Source organism: Mustela erminea, chromosome 19 (genome assembly GCF_009829155.1).
Source record: "Mustela erminea isolate mMusErm1 chromosome 19, mMusErm1.Pri, whole genome shotgun sequence".
NCBI lineage: Eukaryota > Metazoa > Chordata > Mammalia > Carnivora > Mustelidae > Mustela > Mustela erminea.
Genome location: NC_045632.1, coordinates 11,235,369 through 11,255,266, shown reverse-complemented (window position 1 = coordinate 11,255,266; position 19,898 = coordinate 11,235,369). Strand labels below are relative to the sequence as shown.

General features: G+C 55.3%; 2 protein-coding genes across 3 annotated transcripts; both read left to right on the top strand.

The window, feature by feature from the left end:
* Positions 1–3,822: 3,822 nt before the first annotated feature.
* SBK3 (SH3 domain binding kinase family member 3) lies at positions 3,823–14,542 on the top strand (the record flags this gene model as incomplete). Its single annotated transcript, XM_032326134.1, has 4 exons — positions 3,823–3,927; positions 10,383–10,533; positions 11,039–11,241; positions 12,553–14,542. Coding segments are annotated over 4 exons (1,149 nt in total), but the record flags the coding sequence as incomplete, so codon positions are not given.
* Positions 14,543–15,245: 703 nt separating this feature from the next.
* On the top strand, positions 15,246–19,898 carry SBK2 (SH3 domain binding kinase family member 2). 2 transcript variants are annotated; one of them, XM_032323936.1, is made up of 4 exons: positions 15,246–15,344; positions 16,419–16,673; positions 18,243–18,445; positions 18,742–19,898. In XM_032323936.1, exons 2-4 carry the CDS (start codon positions 16,421–16,423, stop codon positions 19,333–19,335), a joined length of 1,050 nt encoding a protein of 349 aa, XP_032179827.1. In that variant the 5' UTR covers positions 15,246–15,344; positions 16,419–16,420; the 3' UTR covers positions 19,336–19,898. The 2 variants fall into 2 exon arrangements, with proteins under 2 accessions (XP_032179827.1, XP_032179826.1); XM_032323935.1 differs by having other exon boundaries at positions 15,274–15,401.

Below are 19,898 nucleotides of genomic sequence, written 5' to 3'. Positions count from 1 at the left end.
CGTGGGAACTCACTTTCCTCCAGTAGGACCTCCTCTTAACTAATTCCATCTGTAGTGACACTCTTTCCGAATAAGGTCACCTCCAGAGGATGGTATGGGGCACGATGTAACCCATAGTGCCATCCCTATCCACACGAGCAGTCCGCTGGGGTGCAAATCTGGGCGGGGTGTCACTGGGTCCCTAGAGCTTCGAGTACTGCTTGACACAACATAGGCACTTAAACAGACTTTGTTTTTGCTAAATCACCTGGTGAATTACTTCTGAGAGCCTCTTTCTGTATCTTTCGGGTGAGGATAAGGCCACTGTCCTCACTGTTTTCTTCTCATTTGCTAATTTGTTTGGTTTACACGTTGGCCGCCGACCACCCCTCACTAGAACAGAAAGGTGCCTGGTTGCCTCGTTGCTGTGTCCCCGGTGCCCGGCGCAGTGATCGACACACAGTGCATTCACAGCAAATAACTGTCCAACAAATAAATGAAGTCGTAATGTGCCCCACCCCTACTGGGCAGAGGGGGAAACTGAGGCTTACTTAGAAGGGTGAGATGAGTTGCTCAGGGTCACTGTCACTGCCCCCCACCTTCTGATCACCTGCTGATGCCTCCCATCGGCTGAACCCAAACAGCAGCCAGATGCAGCCCAGCTGATGCTATCGGATGGGGTCACCTGGACAGAGAGGAGACAGATGGACAAACGGAAGGCAGCCAGCACATTTGGACAATTTGCTTCTGTGGACAATCTCCAGGGCCAAATTCACCCAGGAAAGGGATCTTCAGATGGCAAGGGTGGGGGTGTGTGTGGAGGTTCCCACTTTCACACCCAGGAGGCCGCGCCAGCCTGCACACCTCCCAGCGGACCCCCAGGGCCCTCTTTCCCACGCCCGACCCCTTCCTAACTTCCGTCCAGGGCAACTGCCCTCAGCAGGGGCAACGGTGGGACCAGCTCACCCTGGAGGCAGGCAAGGAGGGGCGGACTGGACAGCAGCAGGGGAAACAAAAACAAGAAAAACAAACAAAACCGCTTGGTCCACTTTTCACTGATGTCATGCCCCAGCGATCAGAGCCAGTGTCAGTGATACACACCCCTCCCTGGAAAATGAAACAAGACGAAATCGGAGACGGAGACAAACCATGAGAGGCTCTTAACTCTGGGAAACAAACAGAGTTGCTGGGGGGTGGAGCGGGGGGATGGGGTAACCAGGACGGGCATAAAGGGGGGCACGTGAGGGAACAAGCACTGGGTGTTACATGCGGCTGCTGAGTCACTGACCCCTACCTCTGAAACCAGTAATGCACTATACATTAATTAATTGAATTTAAATAAAAAATAAGAATTAAAAAAAGAAATCCCTCCCTACGAAACAGCTTATTGGTCTAACTTCCGAACATTTGCTGCAGATATTACCGCGGAGTTTTAAATATGTTATATATATACATATATATATATACATGAATATTAAACATGTATGTATGTGTATATACATACAGAATATATACGGACTCATACATGTAACAGTGTGTGTAGATTCGCGTATGTAATTAGCACGTGTTATCACTCCGCTCCTGAAGCACTCTCCGGCGCTCGAGGGCAATGCAGAGAACCCGTTTACGCCTTGCCTCGCTGCGCAGACCCTGCCATCCACTGAGGTCCCAAGCACCAGACTGTCCAAGCTCACTCGGATGCAACCCACGCCTTCAGCCTCTGTGGGCCTCCACGTCCCCGCTGCGTTTAAAACGGTAGTTTCGATGGACACATAGGTGGCACAGCGATTCTAAAGACAGAACCTGAGAGACTGGGGTGCTGACCTTCTGTCGCCCTTGGAGTTTGTGTTCGTGGATCAAGTCCGAAACGGAGATACAGAGCGCCCGCCATGCGATGAAAACGGTTTTTACTGAAACACAAGTTTGAGCTCCCACTTGAAATCTTTGCCAGATCAGAGCTGGTGTCTCTGACATTAGAAGGTGTTCTCTCCAATTTCTGATTGTTTGCAAACTAAAAAAGAAAAAAAAAATCAAGAAAAAAAATGACAAGTGATGGCTCTTAAAAATCGTTTTGTTCTCTGAGAGACATCCAGCAATTGAGCCCCTTAGTGTTCATGCAAATAAGCAAAAATCTCATGCGCACATGGATGTCTACAGCATTCGGTGTTGATACTGGGAAGCAACTGAGAAGTGCTTCAGGCTTCAGGAGGCGGATGGACCAGTAGGGTCCATCCAGACGGTGGGATGCTATTTGGTGCTAAAGAGAAATGAGCTGTCCATCAGGTCCTGAGAAGGCAAGGAGAAGCCTTCAACGCACATCACTAAGTGAAAGCAGCCATTGGAAAAGTCTCCAACTTTAGGACATTCTGGAGAAGGTAGAGCTATGGAGACAGTAACCGGGGAGTGGTTGCAGGGGTCAGGGGAGGGCGGACGAATGGGGGAGCCCGGAGGACTTTCAGGACAGTGAATCTGCTTTGTGTGATACCACAATGCAGACACGCGCCATTATATGTCCGTCCAAGCCCACGCGACGGGCAACGCCAGGAGTGACCCGTAATGGAAGCTGTAGACTTTCCGTCATGATGGCTTCAATGTGGGTCGTCGACTGGGACAAACGTACCCTCTGGTGGGGGACGCAGATGCTGGGGGAGGGAGGATGTGCACAGGTGGAGGCAGAGGTCTACGGGAAATCTCTGTGTCTGCCTCTCAGTTTTGCTGTGAACCTAAAACTTCTCTAAAAACTGAAGTGTATTAAGAAAGAAAGAAAGAAAGAAAGAACCACCACCTCCCCCAAACCATGAGAGTGATGCCAAAGGTTACTCCAGGATTGTTGCTGAAAGTCGCTCAGTTATCCATGGGTGGACCCGCTCTCTGCACCCTCACTTGATGGCAGGACTTTCTTTTTGTAGCTTTATTGAGATGGGCTTCTTCTAGCACACCATTCGTCTACTAAAACGCACAGTCGATGACCTTTGGTGTGGGCACAGAGCCGTGGGACTGTCACATGATCAACCTCAGACCGTTTCTATCACCCCAGAAAGAGCCCCCTGATGCTTCACCCCATAGCGTCCCACACCCTCCAGGCCTTGGGCAAGGACCCGTCCCATCCCAGGTTCTGCAGGTTGGCCTTGCAGGACAGGGACTGGAGCTCTCGTCGCCTGCTCTCTGCCCCCAGAACCAGCGATTCTGCTCCAAAACTCCAGGATTATTCAACCGATCTGTTTTAACCTTTTTTTTTTTTTTAAGGATTTCATTTATTTATTTGAGAGAGAGAAAGAGAGAGAGAGAGAGAGATCACAAGCAGAGGGAGCAGCAGGCAGAGAGAGAGGGAGAAGCAGGTTCCCTGCTGAGCAGAGGGCCCGATGCAGAACTCGATCCCAGGACCCCGGGATCATGACCTGAGACGAAGGAAGAGGCTTTAATCCACTGAGCCACCTGGGCGCCCCCAATCTGTCTTAACTTGAATCCCAGACAGGACAGGCCTCTGCTTGTCTTTGCTCTCGTCCAGGCCCCAGGAATTGTGTGCTAAATTGGAATGGAAACAAGAGAAGTCGGCAACCTTGACACACGTCTGTCCCTAGCTCCTGGCCTGCACACGTCCGCCCACACCAGAGAGGCTGGGGCAGGGGGTTGGGGGCGGGCATGTGAAATGCGGAGTCCAGCTGCGCCTTGACCCCTAGTGGGACACAGAGCAAGGGATTTAATCTCTGCGCCTCTCCCTTCCCTCAACTATAAAACGGAGCTAATAATAGGACCTACCTTTCCCGGCTGCTGTGAGGATTAGCACAGGGGCTGGTAATACACAGTTCAGTGAATGCTAGCTATAATTATCGTTAATCACGCGGGATTTACGGAGCCATTACAAACGCTCTCCGGCCATCCGTCAGTCGCGTCCCACACACATTTCCTGAGGAGAGGGAGAGAGAATCCAGTGTGCTCCAGGGAACTGTGAGTCCTTCCCTGTGACTGGGGTGTCGGGTGAGATAGGGCGGGGCAGCAGATAAGATGAGGCAAGCGCCCCGTCCAGAAGGGCTCAGGGGCCAGGCTGGGGAGCTTGGACTCTCTCCCAAGGGTAATAGGGAGCCATGGGAGGCTCTTGAGGAGAGGGACACATGTTGGCTCTGAGTGTTAGATGCTCTCGGGGTGGTGGGTGGGACACTCTACAGGGAGACACCAAAGGCCAGGAGGAAGGTGGGATTATGGGCCACTTATGTGAGGGACCGTGGCCAACAGCCCAGTGAACATGGGTGAGGCAGTGGTTCTTAACCTGTGGTCTCTAGACTTCTAGAGAGATCCAGTAGTGTCACCCTGGACACTGTCTGCCAAATCACGTTTCCATTTTTCCAAAAGTAAAAAAGAAAAAAGGTGAAAATAATTTTGATGCTTTCTTGGGTTCAGCATAGGGAACCTCCTTATTCCTGTCTCTCAGTACACTTGAGTCTCCTTCTTTGTGGTGGTTGTGGTCTCTGAAGTCGTAGTGACCGTGGAATCAGTGAAAATGGAAACATTGACCCTGGGTAAGGACGGGGTTGGGTTCCTATAAGCATTTGTCACACTATCCTCATTAATGGGTCAGTACATAACCTTGTTTCGCGTGTGTTCTGTTTGAGAACACCTCGCCTGATAGACACTGTTGACTCGCTCATGCTGAGCTCAAGGCCAACAGCACCATTAACTCGGGCTGGAAGGAAGCTCACGGAACATAGATCTTTCTGTGTAAGACACATCCCAGCATTCTGGGACCGCTGTGCTTGGGGGCCTCTTACAACCATGAAGTCAACAACAAAAAGGCACAATACTGAGAAAAATGTGGCATTAGCCAGAATACCAGAGGGAGGGTGACAGGTGTTTGCAGGGTGACGGGGGAGCAAGGAGGCCGAGGGTCCCCGCACGCAACACAGCAGGCTCAAATTCTCACTGCCCTACACCTGCCCACTCGGATCTGAGGACCGCAGGAAACTTAGTGGGTAGACGAGTTTGCAGATACGAAATCCACAAATAATGCAGGGGACCATATATGCCAAACATTGCCACGGTGTCATGGAATTAATAGAAAAGTTGTCAGGGAGAGAGCTTTCTTCTCTCTGGAGCTAAGTCTTTGAAAGCCACGATCTGTTTTGCACTCCCAGGAGTTCTCAATTTGGACCAGCAACATTTCAAGGGCTTAAGAGCTGGTGGCTTCTGTATCACACGGTGCCAGTCCCTATGGCTTTCTTCAGATTCTCAGAGGGGCCTATGAACTTAAAAGAATGACGATAATAGGGCGATGCCAGATAGAACCTCCTCAGAGAGCGCGCGACAGTACCAAAGTGAGCCCCTTAGCATGGGGGAGCACACGGGAGGGAGAATATTCTTTGCATCCCGGCTTGTAAGAGCGCAGGATGGGAGAGGCATAAAGGATCCGTCATCCACAGAACCGGATCCCTGGAAGAGGGCAGCTTCACAGGCTAGAATACTCAACATCCCTGCCAAGCAAAGAGCCCGAGCTCTGTGTAACCACACAGATGAAGTTTGCAAACTCGGGGTTGAGCTGGTGGGGACAAAAGCCGGCTGGGGAAGGTCACCGATGTGATACTATTTATACAACATTTAACTACAGGCATGGTGAACCCCCTATTGCAGCTATGTGTTTATCCATACGTAGCAAATGCACTTTTCTCATGAATAACAAATACCTCTTTAGTGATAGTGGTTACTTCAGGGAGGGAGGGGGAAGATTTGGACTGGGGTAAGGACAACACAGGTTCCAATTATAGTAGAAACGTTCTCTTTCTTCAGCTGGACAGTGGTGGACAGACAGGTACTCATTAGGTTATTTGGGATACTTTGGGTGCATTGGCTAAAATATTCCACAGCAAGGTTTTCTGTGCCTATGAAGAAGCAGGCTCCCTGCTGAGGGGGGAGCCCGATGTGGGTCTCGATCCCAGGACCTTGAGATCATGAGCTGAGCCGAAGGCAGACGCTTAATGACTGACCCACCCAGGCGCCACTCATCTATTATTTTATTTGGTAATATTTATTCAACGAACGTATGAGCCAAGGGGTACCACGGGGTACCAGAGAGAAAACAGAATTATGTTCTCAGAACCAGGAGTGAAGACAGCCCAGCCTTCATCACCAGACTGTCAACTGTACCACAATAACGATTAAAAGCCAAGATTTTGATTTATCAGTTTGTCATCTTATTCTTTCTAGACAAAACAAATCAATTTAATCTTATCACTTTTTTTTCTTCTTCAATTATCTTTTTTTTTTTGGCCTGGCACTGGGGTGGGAAGGCAAGTGGGTTAAGTTGTCAAGTTCACAGTCTTTGAAGTGTAACTCAATTTTTTATGTGATCTTTCCATATATATTTTATTTAGTAAACTTATTTGGAAAAAAAAATAAAATATATAAATAATAGGGTGCTCAGCTGGCTCAGTTGGTGGAGTGTGTGGCTCCTGATTTTGGGTCATGAGTTTGAGCCCCACATTGGGTGTAGAGATTACTTTAAACATCTAATCTTTAAAATACGTATATAACCAAGACACCTGGGCAGCTCAGTGGGTTAAGCGTCTGCCTTTGGCTCAGGTCATGATCCTGGGGTCCTGGGATCGAGCCCCCATCAGGATTCCTGCTCAGCGGGGACACTGCTTCTCCCTATCCCTGCTGCTCCCCCTGCTTGTGCTCTCTTGCTCTCTCTCATAAATAAATAAAATTAAAAATCTTTAAAAAATAACAATTTAAAAATATATAAGATATATACACTACTATGCATACGATGGTATATACTATACATAATATAATTATTATACAAGGTAATGCAGGTTACATTTATTATTCTATTATATACAATATGTAACATATTATAAATGTAACACATACTGTAATGTGAAATGTCTCTCACTCAGAGAACGCTCTGGGTAGAACCTGCAATTGCTCGCATCTCATAAGGAGGACACTGAGGCATGGGGGCAGTTGGACACTTGTGGGAGAGCACTTGCTGGGCCAGGAGGGACTGAACTAGGACAGTCCCTGGAAGAGCCCTTGGGGACAGGCGGAGGGGACGGGCTGGAGGCCTAGAGGCCAACTTTAATGAGGGTGTGTGCACCTTGGGGGCCCGGACTGGAGCGTCCCCGGCCTGCACCCGCCTTCTCCAGGTCACTCCGGGTGACCCTCTGGGGCATCGCTGCTAAATGGGGAGGTGCAAAGCTCCCTGGATCATCAGTGAGCCTCCCAGGGGGCCTGGAGTGGGGCAGTGAGGCCTGCAGCGTCCCCCCTCACCCTCCTCCCAGCAGACCCAGGTGGCTCCACAGCCTGACCTTCTGGCTTTAGCTGAACAGCTGCTCTGCGGTCCCCGCGGGCCCCCTGGGTACACACATCCGGCCCAAAGTCCCCAGTGGAAGAATTCGGCTCCGGTCGGACACCGGGGGGTCTGCCTTCCTCCAGCTGCCCAGCCAGGGGACAGGGAGCAGCCTGGAGGCCGCAGACCCTCGTGGAGGCCTATCTCTTCCTCTCAGTGACTGCGGACCACTGCCTCTGTTTCCCCATCAGTGAATTGGAAACCATCGTTCTACCAGTCCACGGCTTATAGGGAGGATTCCACAAAGTCTTAAATTAAAAAAAAAAAATTTCAAATAGTACAAAAGGCACAGCAATGGAAAGCTCCCCAGAAGCTGGGCGTCTTCACCCATCACTGACCCAACTGTGGCATCAACAGAGGATTTACTTGGGCAAGCTGGGGCGCACAGAATAGGACTGGGTGCCAGCTGGACTTCTGGAATGACTGTTCGATGCCACAAAATGCAATCAATAAAAGCTTTGCAACTGAGCTGGGAAAGATCCCTTCCGTCACAGAGCGGGAGACCGCAGTGTGGCAATGCACTCTCGAGCTGCCTGTCGTGTGTCTGACAACAGTCAGCTTTTCATGAGGAAAAACGTCCAGCATAACCAAAAATAAAGAGTAAAAGGAACCTGGTGTCCGCACTTTGCCAGGTGAGCATGGCTCCCGTCGCTGCCTTCCTCCCCGCAACCCCACTCCCCGGCCATTGGTGGATGTTCTCTTGCTGGAGTATTTGAAAGCAGGCACCAGCTGGGACACCATTTCACCCAAGAAGATTTTGGTAGGCTGCAACCGACTTTGCAATACTTCATTCTGCCTGCCAGGAAACAGATACAGCAAGCACTGGAAAATGCCAACAGGAGAAGTCTGGTCAGGACGCTGGAGGGTGGGCACTGTGGGCTCTTCGGGCTTCTCTGCACATTTGCAGAGGTTGTCACCAGCAAACCCCCCAAAAATCAAAGAGCAAAGGAAGTTCTCTCTCTGCTACCCGCCCCACCCCCTGCCTGGGTTCCCAGGGGCAACGTGCTCGCCAGCTTCTCCCGGGATCCTTCCAGAGTCTGGGTAGCGTCGTTGCTGTGTCTTTATTAATAGCAGGATTGTAGTAGTAGTGAAACCAAGTCGGGCAAAACTCAGGGCTGTGAGTCACTCAGACCTGGCTCAGGGCCCACCAGATGCCTCCTCCCACTCTGACCTTGTGCAAGGCGGTCTCAGCTCCCAACCTCAGTCTCTTACTCTGTAAACTGGGGATAAATCCTCACCCTTGTTGGATGGCTGGGAGGATCCAGGGTAAAGACCCACCCCAGCCCCACCCAGAACCAGGCTCAGGGCAGGTGCTGAGAACATAAAAAATTCTTTTCCCCAGTGCATCACCTGGTTATTAGAGCTCCTGGGTCTGAGAGAGGAGGGACTGGGGGGCTGGACTCCTGGGTCTGAGGGAGGAGGAGATGGGGTCTGGATTCCTGATCTGAGGGAGGAGAAGCTGACGGTCTGGTATCTTGGGTCTAAGGGAGGAGGGGCTGGGGGCCTGGACTCCTTGGTCTGAGGGAAAAGGGGTCTGGGGGCCTGGACTCCTGCTTCTGAGGGAGAAGGCAGCTGGGGTGGGAACCTGGTATTAAAGAACAGGGCTTTGGGAACAGTCTCCTTTATTCCTGGAGGCCAGACTCCCATCCCATGGAGGAAGGCACAAAGCATGGTGCTCTGGGTCTCCCATCCCAAGTAAGGTATGTGAAGGGGCCCTGGCTCCCCTTTTCTCACTGCCATCAGGCCTGGCCCTTGGGGGTTCACAATACATTTTGTCCCCTCTGTCCTGGGACCAGAGCCCAGAGTCCAAGCTAGTCTAAGTTTGGAAGGGGGAGGGAGGGGGGCAGCGGGTCAGAGGGGGTGAGGGAGGGGTGTGGGGGGGACAGGATGTCTCTGAGCTGTCACACACACCCCTGTCTCAGGCCCAGAGAAAGGGAGGGACAAAGGCTCTGAGGGAGAGTCAGGAACAAAGACGGGAGGAGGGAGACAGAGACACTGGGGAAAGCAGGCCAGAGTGCAGCCGAGTGAGAGAACAGAGAAAGAGTGAAAGTGTGGGATATCCTGAATGACAAACAGTGGTGACAACAGTGGGGAGAGTGTGGGAGACGAGACACAGGATAGGGAGACCCACCCAGAGAATCAAGAGCTGGGATAGGGGCAAGACAGCGGCAGGAAGGCTGGTGGAGAGAGACTGGGAGATAGACAGTCACACAGAAGCAAAGATACCGCGAGGTTGGAGAGGGGACGGAGGTGTGAGACGGACCAGAGAAATCAGCAGGATAGTGCAGACGGACAAACAGAGACGGGGCTGTCCGGAGGCAGGAGTCCGGCAGAGGTCGGCAAAGAAATCCTCTGACTCGGACAGGCAGAGAGAGACAGAGGCTGACCCTTTCCAACGGGCTCTAGACCTCAGCTCTGTGGGGGCACAGCGGGACGCAGGCAACCCAGACAAGGGGTACTGGCTCCGGCAAGGTCCAGCGGACGCCAGGGGTCTCTGAAATGGAGCTCAGGGAGCCCGAGAACCATGAGGATGGGGACCCAGAGGTGAGAGATGGAAAACAGGGAAAGAGAAAGAGAGAGAGGCAGAAAAACAGAGTCAGAGATAGACACAAAGAGGGACATGGACAAACACAGAGGGATGGGAGAGACAGGGAAACAGAGAAACAGAGAGACCCAGAATAACACCAACCCGAGGACACAAAGCTAGACTCAGGGCAATGGACTCGGAAATAAAGAACAGGAAGCACAGGGAGAGGATGGAGAGAGAGACGGGTGCAGTGGAAGTTGTGTGAGCTGAGCGTGAAGTCCCAGCCGGGGCTGGGGGCTTCTGGTGGTTCCCACAGATGGGCAGGGTCTCTGAGACAATCACCCTGACCCTGCCAGGACACAAAAACAGGTGGCCCAAGGCCGGTGAGTCACTGTGACTCATCCTTCTCCCTGGGGACAATGACCCCATTACCCTGGCACCCCACCGCAGCCCTGGGCTGGACCTCCAGTTTCCCCCACCACTCTGAGGGGGCCCCAGACTCACCCCCTCCCCACCTTTGCTCCTCTCCGACAGGAGGACACAGCTACAGCCCTCCAACGGCTTGTGGAGCTGACAGCCACCAGGGTGACCCCAGTGAGGAATCTACGTGTCCCGTACCGCCTCATCCGAGAGCTCGGCTCTGGCTCCTATGGCCGCGTACTCCTTGCCCGGCCTCGCCAAGGAGGTGAGTTTGGCCACCAAAGGGCAGACTCCAGCATGTCCCTAGAATAGGATTCTCAGAAGCCACAGAGACAAGGGGCATCCCCAGGAGATGACAGGAACCCTGGATGGGGGCACTCAGAAAGTTAAGAGCTCTTTGATCTTCCAATAAACAGAGCTAGCCCAAGGAAGGCTGACTTGCCTGGGGCCACACAGCAAGGCAGGAGTGCAGTTATTGGAGCTCAGGTCACCATGTTCCCTACTTGACTCAAGAGAAAACTGAGGCTCAGAGAGGGTAAAGCAGTTGCGTGAGGCCACACAGCCGAATAGGGAGTCCTCAGGGATGGTCACCTTTAACCCCTACTTCACACAAGGACAGACTGGAAGCTGAGAGATGTCAGACACTATTCCCTCCCATTCTTGTTTACACATGAAACATCTGAGGTTCAGAGAGGTTAAGCACGTTGCCTAAGGTCCCACAGCAAGATCAGAGCTCTCTGAGTTCCCTTCTGCTCCCCTCTACCTGGCAGGACCTGCTGTGGCCCTGAAGGTCCTTCGTCGGGATTCGGTCTTGAGGACCACCTTCCTGAGAGAGTTCTGTGTGGGCCGCTGTGTCTCTTCACACCCAGGCTTACTGCAGACTCTGGCAGGACCCCTGCAAAGCCCCCGACACTTCGCCTTTGCCCAGGAGTACGCGCCATATGGGGACCTCAGCGGGATGCTGAAGGAACGGGTGAGGCGGGTGGGGACCAAAGGCCAGAATGGCTTATCCCATGTACAACTGTCCCTAACCCATTTCTAGCTCCAATCCTGACACCCAAATCAGTGCTCAGCCTAGACCTTCCCTAAGCCCTAGACACCCTCCTTATTTCTAACTCTCAGTGCAATCCCATGCCTAACCCTAACCTAATCCACCCAACCATCCCAACACAAGTTTGCATGGGCAGGGACTTGGGGTTGGGGTGGGAATGAGATTAGGGGTGAGATTTTAGTTCGCACAGGGATTGGGAGTGCGGGCATGCGTGGAGTTGTGTGGGTTGGTTATAGATTGGTAATGGGTGTAGAAAGCATGGATGGAATGGTTGAGGATATGTATACAGAATGAGTTGGAGATCGGAGAGGAGTAATGAAGTTCTTTCTGCTGAGGAGACCAGGTCAGGACTGAATTCATGAGATTCTGAGGGTACATGAGTTTGAAGATTAGGATGGAGCCAATTTTAGGAATAAATTTTGGATTTCAGACAGGGTTAGAGATAAGCAGAGGGAAAGAAAGAAGGGAGGGAGACAGATGAATGGGAAGAGAAATGGATGGATGGATGGATGGATGGATAGATGGATGGATGGATGGATGGGTGAGTGGGTGGATAGATAGATGAGTGGATGGATGGATGGAGGATGGATGGATGGATGGATGGTTGGATTGATGGGTGGATGGATGGATGGATGGATGGGTGGCAGATAAGTGGAAGGAAGCAAGGAAGAACAAATGGATGGATTTTGGATAACAAATAATTCAATACTTTATTGGATTGCTGACTGGCTGGTAGAATGGAAGCTAAGCAGAAACACTGCTGTGTAAACTTGAATGGATGAGTGGTTTGACGGATGGATTGGTTTATCAATCCAATGAAGTAAACTGACTTCAGAGTGGTGTCTGAGTTAGAGAATTAAATTAGTAGGAATTCTACAAGCAGTAGAATCTAAATTAGTAGGAACTAAGATTGGGATTAAGTATGAGATTTTGGTTCCCATTGCAGATCTGGGAGATCAGGCTAGAGGAGACAGGATATGTGAGGAGGGGGTTTGAGTTAGGGTTAGAAGAAAGCTTGATGGAAGCTAAAACAGCTTCTGGTTCAGTCTGAGGTTCCGGTGATGACATACTGGGGGTTGGAATACAGAGGTTGTAACAAGGTGTGGCTGAGGATAATCTGGAGACGATGTTGGGGGACACTAGAGGTAGCCACTGGTCTGAAGTTCTGAATTCTTGAACTTCAAATAAAGAAGGAGCCAAGACACCCTGACCTTCATCTCTCCTTGACCCCAGGGCCTCCCAGAGCTGCTGGTGAAGCGGGTGATGGCCCAGCTGGCTGGAGCCCTGGACTTCCTCCATGGCCGGGGGCTCGTCCATGCGGATGTCAAACCAGACAACGTGCTGGTCTTTGACCCTGTCTGCAGCCGTGTGGCCCTAGGTGACTTGGGTCGGACCCGGCCCGAGGGCAGTCCAACCCCTGCCCCACCAGGGCCACTACCCTCTGCCCCACCTGAGCTCTGCCTCCTGCTGCCACCTGAGACCCTTCCCCTGCGACCAGCTTTGGATTCCTGGGGCCTGGGGGTGCTTCTCTTCTGTACTGCCACCGCCTGCTTCCCTTGGGATGTGGCACTGGCCCCGGACCCCGAGTTTGAGACTTTTGCTGGCTGGATGACCACCAGGCCCCAACCCCCTCGGCCACCCCCCCCTTGGGACCAGTTTGCTCCCCCGGCTCTGGCATTGCTCCAGGGGCTCCTAGACCTGGATCCTGAAACTAGGAGCCCCCCACTGGTTGTCCTGGACTTCTTGGGGGATGACTGGGGGCTAGAGAGGAACAGAGAGGGACCTGGGGGCTTGGGGGGCATGTCTAGTGAAGATGGGGAGGAGGAGGAAGAGGGGGGAGCAAGCCTGGAGGAGTGGACAGATGAGGAGGAGGAGGAGGACAAAGATGGCAGGAGGATGGGGACAGATCGGGGAGCTCCCTGACCAGGTGACGGAGACAGGTGGTCAGAGTCTGGGCCAATGGCCCCTCCCCCAGCAACCTCCCCTCCCTGGCCACCTGGATGACAGCTGCTCCCTGGAGGACAGAGATGGAACACAGTGCGTCTCTCCCTGCTGAGGGCTGGACTGGGAAGCACAATTCCCCTCTCAGCAGAGGACCTGGGAGTCCAAGAGTCAGCCCCTCCTCCCTCACACTGGAGTCCAGGCCCCCAGCTGCCTCCTCTCTCAAGGACCCTTCCTCTTCCTTCTGTCCTGACTGTGCCTTCTTGAAGGAAGGCTCTGCTCCCCGTAGACACGTTTCCACATTGCGGGGACCTGCCGAGTGCCTCTCATGGAGCTCTGACAGGGCCACTCGTCCCCACTGACACCTGGTTGACTCTCGCAATCTGTGGCACTATGTCTGAGTTCTCAAGATCCAGCTCCATGGAAACCTCACCCTCCACCTCTTCCATTTCCCTCGACTCCGGGTGACACTGGGACAGTCACTCATCCTGTCTGGACCTAAATCCTTGCACACACGCATGAACTGTCCTGCCATGGGCCCTCTGCGCATAGTGCATCCTCTCCCGAGAACTTTACTCACAGCTCAGTGCCTCCAAGCCCTCTCCAGCCTCGTTGGAACCTATACCCAGGTGACCTCTGTCTCCCATGGTTTTCGGCCTCACCTGTTGGGCTGTCCGGGGTGGACTTGGTTTTCCTCCTTTTGACATCTTTTCAGTTCTGCTCCTGCTGGAGGAGGGGTTCTGCTCCCCATTGTGCCAGCTCCCTACCGGCACGGAGCAGCGAGGTGTGGGGCTGTCCCAGCTTTGTGGGCCTTGGAGTCTGCACTGAGAGCCCCGGGCCCAGCTGGGACGTTTGCCCCTCCCGCCTGCAGCATGAGCCTGATGCCTGGGGCTTCCCACCCAAGGGGCATCCCAGGCCCTTCCCAAGGCCCAGCTCAGGCTCCCCCTCCCAGGGAATCTGCCCTGTGTGCTTTCTAGACTCAAAAGAGTGGGTTCACCAAGTGCCGTGTGGTGTCCTGGTTCGGACCCGGGACAGAAGGCGGTTGGCGGAAGCGCTGCTGAGACCTGATCCAGAGTCTATGCAGGGTCTAGCCTGACTGATGACTCCTTTGTTTGGACAAATGTGCCCTTGCCTGCGTGAGACACCAACCTGGCGGGGAGCTGGGGACGGCCTGGCCGTTCTCCGCACAATCCTTCCAGCTGTTCTGGAAACTGAAAACTATTCTGAATTAAAGGTTTGTTTAAAAAAAATGAAGGGAGTTTCACAGTGGTCATCTTGCAGCAAACCAAGGAAAGGATGTGAATCCTGGGCCCCCAGCCCCTCCTCCATCAGGCCCAGGAGTGCCTACCTTGCCTCCCCCACCAACTCTGAAATCTGTAGATGCAGAATGAGGACCTCCCCCCACCCTCCCCTCCCAGTTGCTCCACCACCTGCTTCCCCTCAGCCCCAAGTCTGACATCATCTCTCACTGCATCGTTCTGGAATCTGGTTGTCTCATTCTTTCCCCAAACAGGACCCCAGTGTCCGACCCCCTGAACACCCCGAACGAAACATTTGTGTCTGACCTGTCACTGGGGTATTGATGGGGCAGCTGGGTGGGGTTATGTCAGGGCCAAACTAGAGAAATGAGTTCATCCTCCACAGGGGCTTGGACTCCTGGTCTGAGGGAGGAGGGCCTGGGGTCTGGACTCCTGGTCTGAGGGAGGAGGGGCCTGGGGTCTGGACTCCTGGTCTGAGGGAGGAGGGGACTGGGGGTCTGGACTCCTGGTCTGAGGGAGGAGGGCCTGGGGTCTGGACTCCTGGTCTGAGGGAGGAAGGGACTGGGGGCCTGGACTCCCTGGTGTGAGGGTGGAAGAGGCTCTGGGCCTGGGTCTGGGACAGATTTCTGGTGGCAGCCAGTTCTAGGAGTCAACACACGATGTCGCTCTGGCCCTAGTGGGGTAGAAGAGGCGGGTCTAGGGGCGGGGCTTACGACCCCCTAGGTGGGGGCGGGGTCTGCTCCTGGGCAGGCCTCTGCTGGCATGGGATCTAGAGCTGGGCACTGACCACAGCGGGCAGCGAAGGGTCAGGCAAGCTTGGAGAAGGTGAGGTTTGGAGGCCGGAGCGCAGGTCAGGAGGAGGCAAGGGTTAAACAGCCTGAGGTAGAGAGCACCTGAGAGTGAAGCACACAGCTGACCCAAGTCCCGGGTGCCTCAGGGGGTCAGGGGCTGAACTTCGAGGCTCTAGAATGGTTAAGTGTTAGGGAAGCAGAGTCTGGGAGTCATAAGATGTGTGAGTTGTATAACGTTCCAGGAGAGGGGTGGGCTGGCGGTCCAGACTCCACGTCTGATGGAGAAGGGGCAGGGTGCCTGGACTCCTGAGTCTGAGGGAGGAGGGGCTGGGGGCCTGGACTCCTGGGTCAGAGGGAGGAGGGGCTGGGGGGTCTGGACTCCTGGGTCTGAGGGAGGAGGTGTTGGGGGCCTGGAGTCCTGGGTCTGCGGGAGGAGGGGCTGGGGGCCTGGACTCCTGGGTCTGAGGGAGGAGGGGCTGGGGGCCTGGACTCCTGGGTCTAAGGGAGGAGGAGGGGTTGGGGGTGTAAGAGTTGGACCCCAGGTGTCTCAAGGACTTGGTGCTCCCAAGTGCTTGCTCCCACCCAGGTTCCAGCCGTCCTCCAAGGCCCTGGTGTGCGTGGCTGCCCTCTCCAGCCTCTGGAGGGAGATAGCACCTGTTTGCTCTTAGGAGAAAGAGGCTACTCATCCACCCCCAGGGCCCAAGTCTGTTTGCTTTGGAAACAAGGTTGGGGGTGTCTCAAGTTATCTGGTTCATCTTTCACCCTTGGGCCATTGGGTGGCGCCAGGATGTGGGGGCAGGGGTGAGAGCCATCTGCGACCTGAGGCTTGACCTTACCCTGACCAGCAACTGGTCTCCCCACTCCTCAGATGCTCCAGTGAAGAGGGAGACTGAGTCACAATGAAAAGTGTCATTGAGCCCTTAGCCCCTTCTTCCCTCAGACCCAGGAATCCAGAGCCCCCGCTCCCTCCTCCCTCAGATCCAGGAGTCCAGGCCCCCAGACCCTCCTCCCTCAGATCCAGGAGTCCAGACCTCCGGCCCCCTCTTTCCTCAGACCCATGTCTAGCAGGACCTGGGCCCTGGGTCACTGTCTCTACTCTGCCCCACAGAGATGCCCGGCAAACAGTCAGATGAGAAACAGGTGGAGGCAGGGGCTGCCGAAAATGTAGCTGAGGAGGACCTAGGGGGCCTCACGGCAGAGGAGCTCCGGCAGGGCCAGGAGGCAGCCCTGGAGCTAGAGGACATGATGGCACTAAGTGCGCAAACCCTGGTCCGGGCCGAGGTGGACGAGCTTTACCAGCAAGTGCGTTCCCTGGGCCAGGGCCGCTTTGGCCGGGTCCTGCTGGTCACCCATCGTCAGAAAGGTACCAGGGCCTGGAGACAGATGCAGGAGGGTCAGAGGGTGGTTGAATGGGTCACGACAGGTGCCAGCTGAGGCCGGGAGTGTCAGCAGGAATCGAGTTTTGCCTCTGCTCCCCCCACAAGGCTGTGTGTTCTTGGGGCTCTCCCCTGCCCTCTCTGAGCCTCAGCTCCTCCTTCGAGAATGTGGGTGACTGAGCATGTGTCAATGGCTGTAGTACCCGAGAGAAAGGGGAGCAGACAGAGCCCTCCCTGTGGTCATCCTCCGGGGGCTGGCTTCATCTGGAACTTTCTGGCCAGGCATGCACACATCCTCTGTTTGTCCCCTGAGCCAGGCACAGTGTGGATGGAATTCAGAGTCAGCATCGACGCAGGGCACGCCTAGCAAGGCTGCCCAGGGACTCGGCCCTCAGTGGTCAGTGCTTGGAACCCAGAGCTGAGTCCGCGAGGCCTGCCTCCATGGCGGAGCTCCAGCCTGCACAGGGGGAGGGTTTTGCAAGTGCGCCCTGCCAGCTGGCGCCGAGCTCTGCATGCTGGGGCTGGGGCAGGGGTGCTGGTTGGCCTCAAACAGCAGGAGTCCCCCTTCTTGAGCTCCTGGAGGCGGAAGTCCCCAAGCAGGTGTGTCCCTGTGTATCCACACCTGTGTGTCTGCGTCCGGTTCCTCGTTGTTTAAGAACACTGGTCACAGTGGATTGGGGCCCACCCCAGGGACCGCGTTTTACCTCTTTCAAGACTATCTCCAGACAGGGCTCTGTTCTGCAAAAGGCCGTGAGGACTTCTTCCACCTCTGGATTCAGGGACGGGGGTGCATGGTTCAGCCCATATCAGAGACTGATGCAAGGAGCAAGAGGTCCAGACATGGGCCCTCCTGGACTATGGAGGCACGAGGCCTAACGGGGGGCCCAGGGGACCATGCTTCGTTGTACCTCCTGGATGCGGGCCCCTGAGCCGGAGGGGTCTGGGGCCCAACACTCACAGCCCCAAGGGATGGACGCCATCAGAATTGACAGTGGCACATGCCACCATGGCTGAGGTCCAGGGCGTTGCTGCATCCAGCCGGGGGACAGAAGGACAGTGGTCCGCATGTGAGGCAAGGAGGTGACCTCTGTCCATCACTCCTGGGCTCCTGGTGAGGGCAGCAGGTGACTCTGCAGGTGAAGAAGCCAGAGTTCCTGCCCTCAGGGGACCTACACTCTTGGGAACTGTTTGCATGAAGGTTCCTTCCCGGGATGGCGTCCCCAGGGCAGAGCTTCCCTTCCGCATTCCCTGCGGCTTTGGGGCTCGGGTTTGCTGGAACCAGGAGCCAAACGAAGTCATCTGGAGTTCCGAGTGCAGTTTCCCAGGGGCCCCCCATCTGTTCCAACACAGCAGAACAGAAAATCACCAAATGCCGCGTTACTGTTCTTATTAATTACCACGGATAGTGTTTTTGTGGCCACGCGGCATGTAGGGTTGCATGACAGGGAGGAGGTGGCAGTGGCGTTGGGGAGAGAGTCTGGGCTGGAGGGGCAAGGGGGTGGCCAGGGTGACCCTTGGCTCCTTCACTCCCTCCACTCCTGTCCCTGCTGTCCCAGGCACGACCCTGGCGTTGAAACAGCTCCCGAAGGCATCCACTTCCCTCCGTGGCTTCCTGTATGAGTTCTGCGTGGGCCTCTCACTGGGCATGCACCCAGCCATAGTCACGGCCTACGGCATTGGCATTGAGTCGGCCGACTCCTACAGCTTCCTGACAGAGCCCGTCCTGTATGGGGACCTCATCACCTTCATCCAGCCCAAGGTGGGTAGGTGGGCCCCTCCCTGGTCCCCTCTGGAGTTCATAGATCGCCACAGAACCAACACTGTACCCTAGCGAGACTCACTCGCCCCCATGGGCTCAGCCCAGGCCTTGAGGGGGTCATGTTAGACCTCCCCAGAGCTCACAGTCCCTCACGGGGCACGCTGGGCCTCCCCATGGCAAGTCTGTTGGAGGTCCTTCATTGTCCTGGGCCCCCGGGGCTGAGGAGCGCCTGCATGGTCTCAGTCCCCAGCCAGCTGTCCGCAGGGGCAGGAGGCCCTCACACCCGTCCCCTGCAGGTGGGCCTCCCGCAGCCGGCAGTCCAGCGCTGTGCGGCCCAGCTGGCCTCTGCCCTGGAGCACATCCACTCCCGGGGCCTGGTGTACCGGGACATCAAGCCCGAGAACGTGCTGGTGTGTGACCCGGCCTGCCAGCGGGTCAAGCTCACCGACTTTGGCCACACGAGGCCGCGTGGGACTCTGCTGCGCCTGACTGGGCCGCCCATCCCTTACACGGCCCCTGAGCTCTGCTGCCCTCCGCCCCTGCCCGAGGGCCTGCCCATCCAGCCTGCCCTGGACGCCTGGGCGCTGGGGGTCCTGCTGTTCTGCCTGCTCACTGGCTACTTCCCCTGGGACCAACCCCTGGTTGAGGCCGACCCCTTCTACGAGGACTTCCTCATCTGGCAGGCGTCTAGCCAGCCCGAGGACCGTCCTCAGCCCTGGTTCGGCCTGACACCTGTGGCCGACAGTCTCCTGTGGGGACTGCTGGACCCTCACCCCCGGAAGAGGAGCCCCGTGAGCTCCATCCGGGACTACCTGGGGCGTCCCTGGAGGCAGCAGGAGGGGGAGGCTGAAGAGGTGGAGGAGGGGGATGGCGAGGAGGATGGAGAGTGAGGGGGGCTGCCCGAGCCCACCTTGCCTGCGGAGATACGGGAACGGAACCGCGTGCCCATGTCCTAAGGCTGCCTCCACCTTCTTGTGCTGCCTTTTGGCTTCTCTTTTACCCGTTTCCCTCTTCCTTTCTTCCTTACCTCCCACATGGCCATCCCTCCTGTGGCCTAGGGGGCCCCTGAGACAGCTGCATGCCTGTCCCACCATCGCCGTTCCCCAGGGCTTTGGCACCTGCTTTCCCCCCTGCCCGAAATCCTGTGGCTCCTTCCCTCGCCTCCCGCACACCCTGGGTGCTTCAGCTGCCCTGCTCAGTGAGGCCTGCCCTTGGCAGGCGAGGTCACCGCCCCTGTGTTCCCACCGCCTCCTTCTCCTCTGCTCCCTGCCCTCCGGGACACTCATCCCCTTCCAGCTGTCAGCTTAGGTCCATGTGGTTCTTCTGTGTGTCCTGCGGGGACAGGGGTCCCACCTGTCCTGTGAGGTGCCCCATGGAGCCGGCGCAGTCCTGGCCCAACAGAAGGGCCTCAGAGATGTCTGCTCAATAAACGCACCTGTCTGGTTCTGTGTCA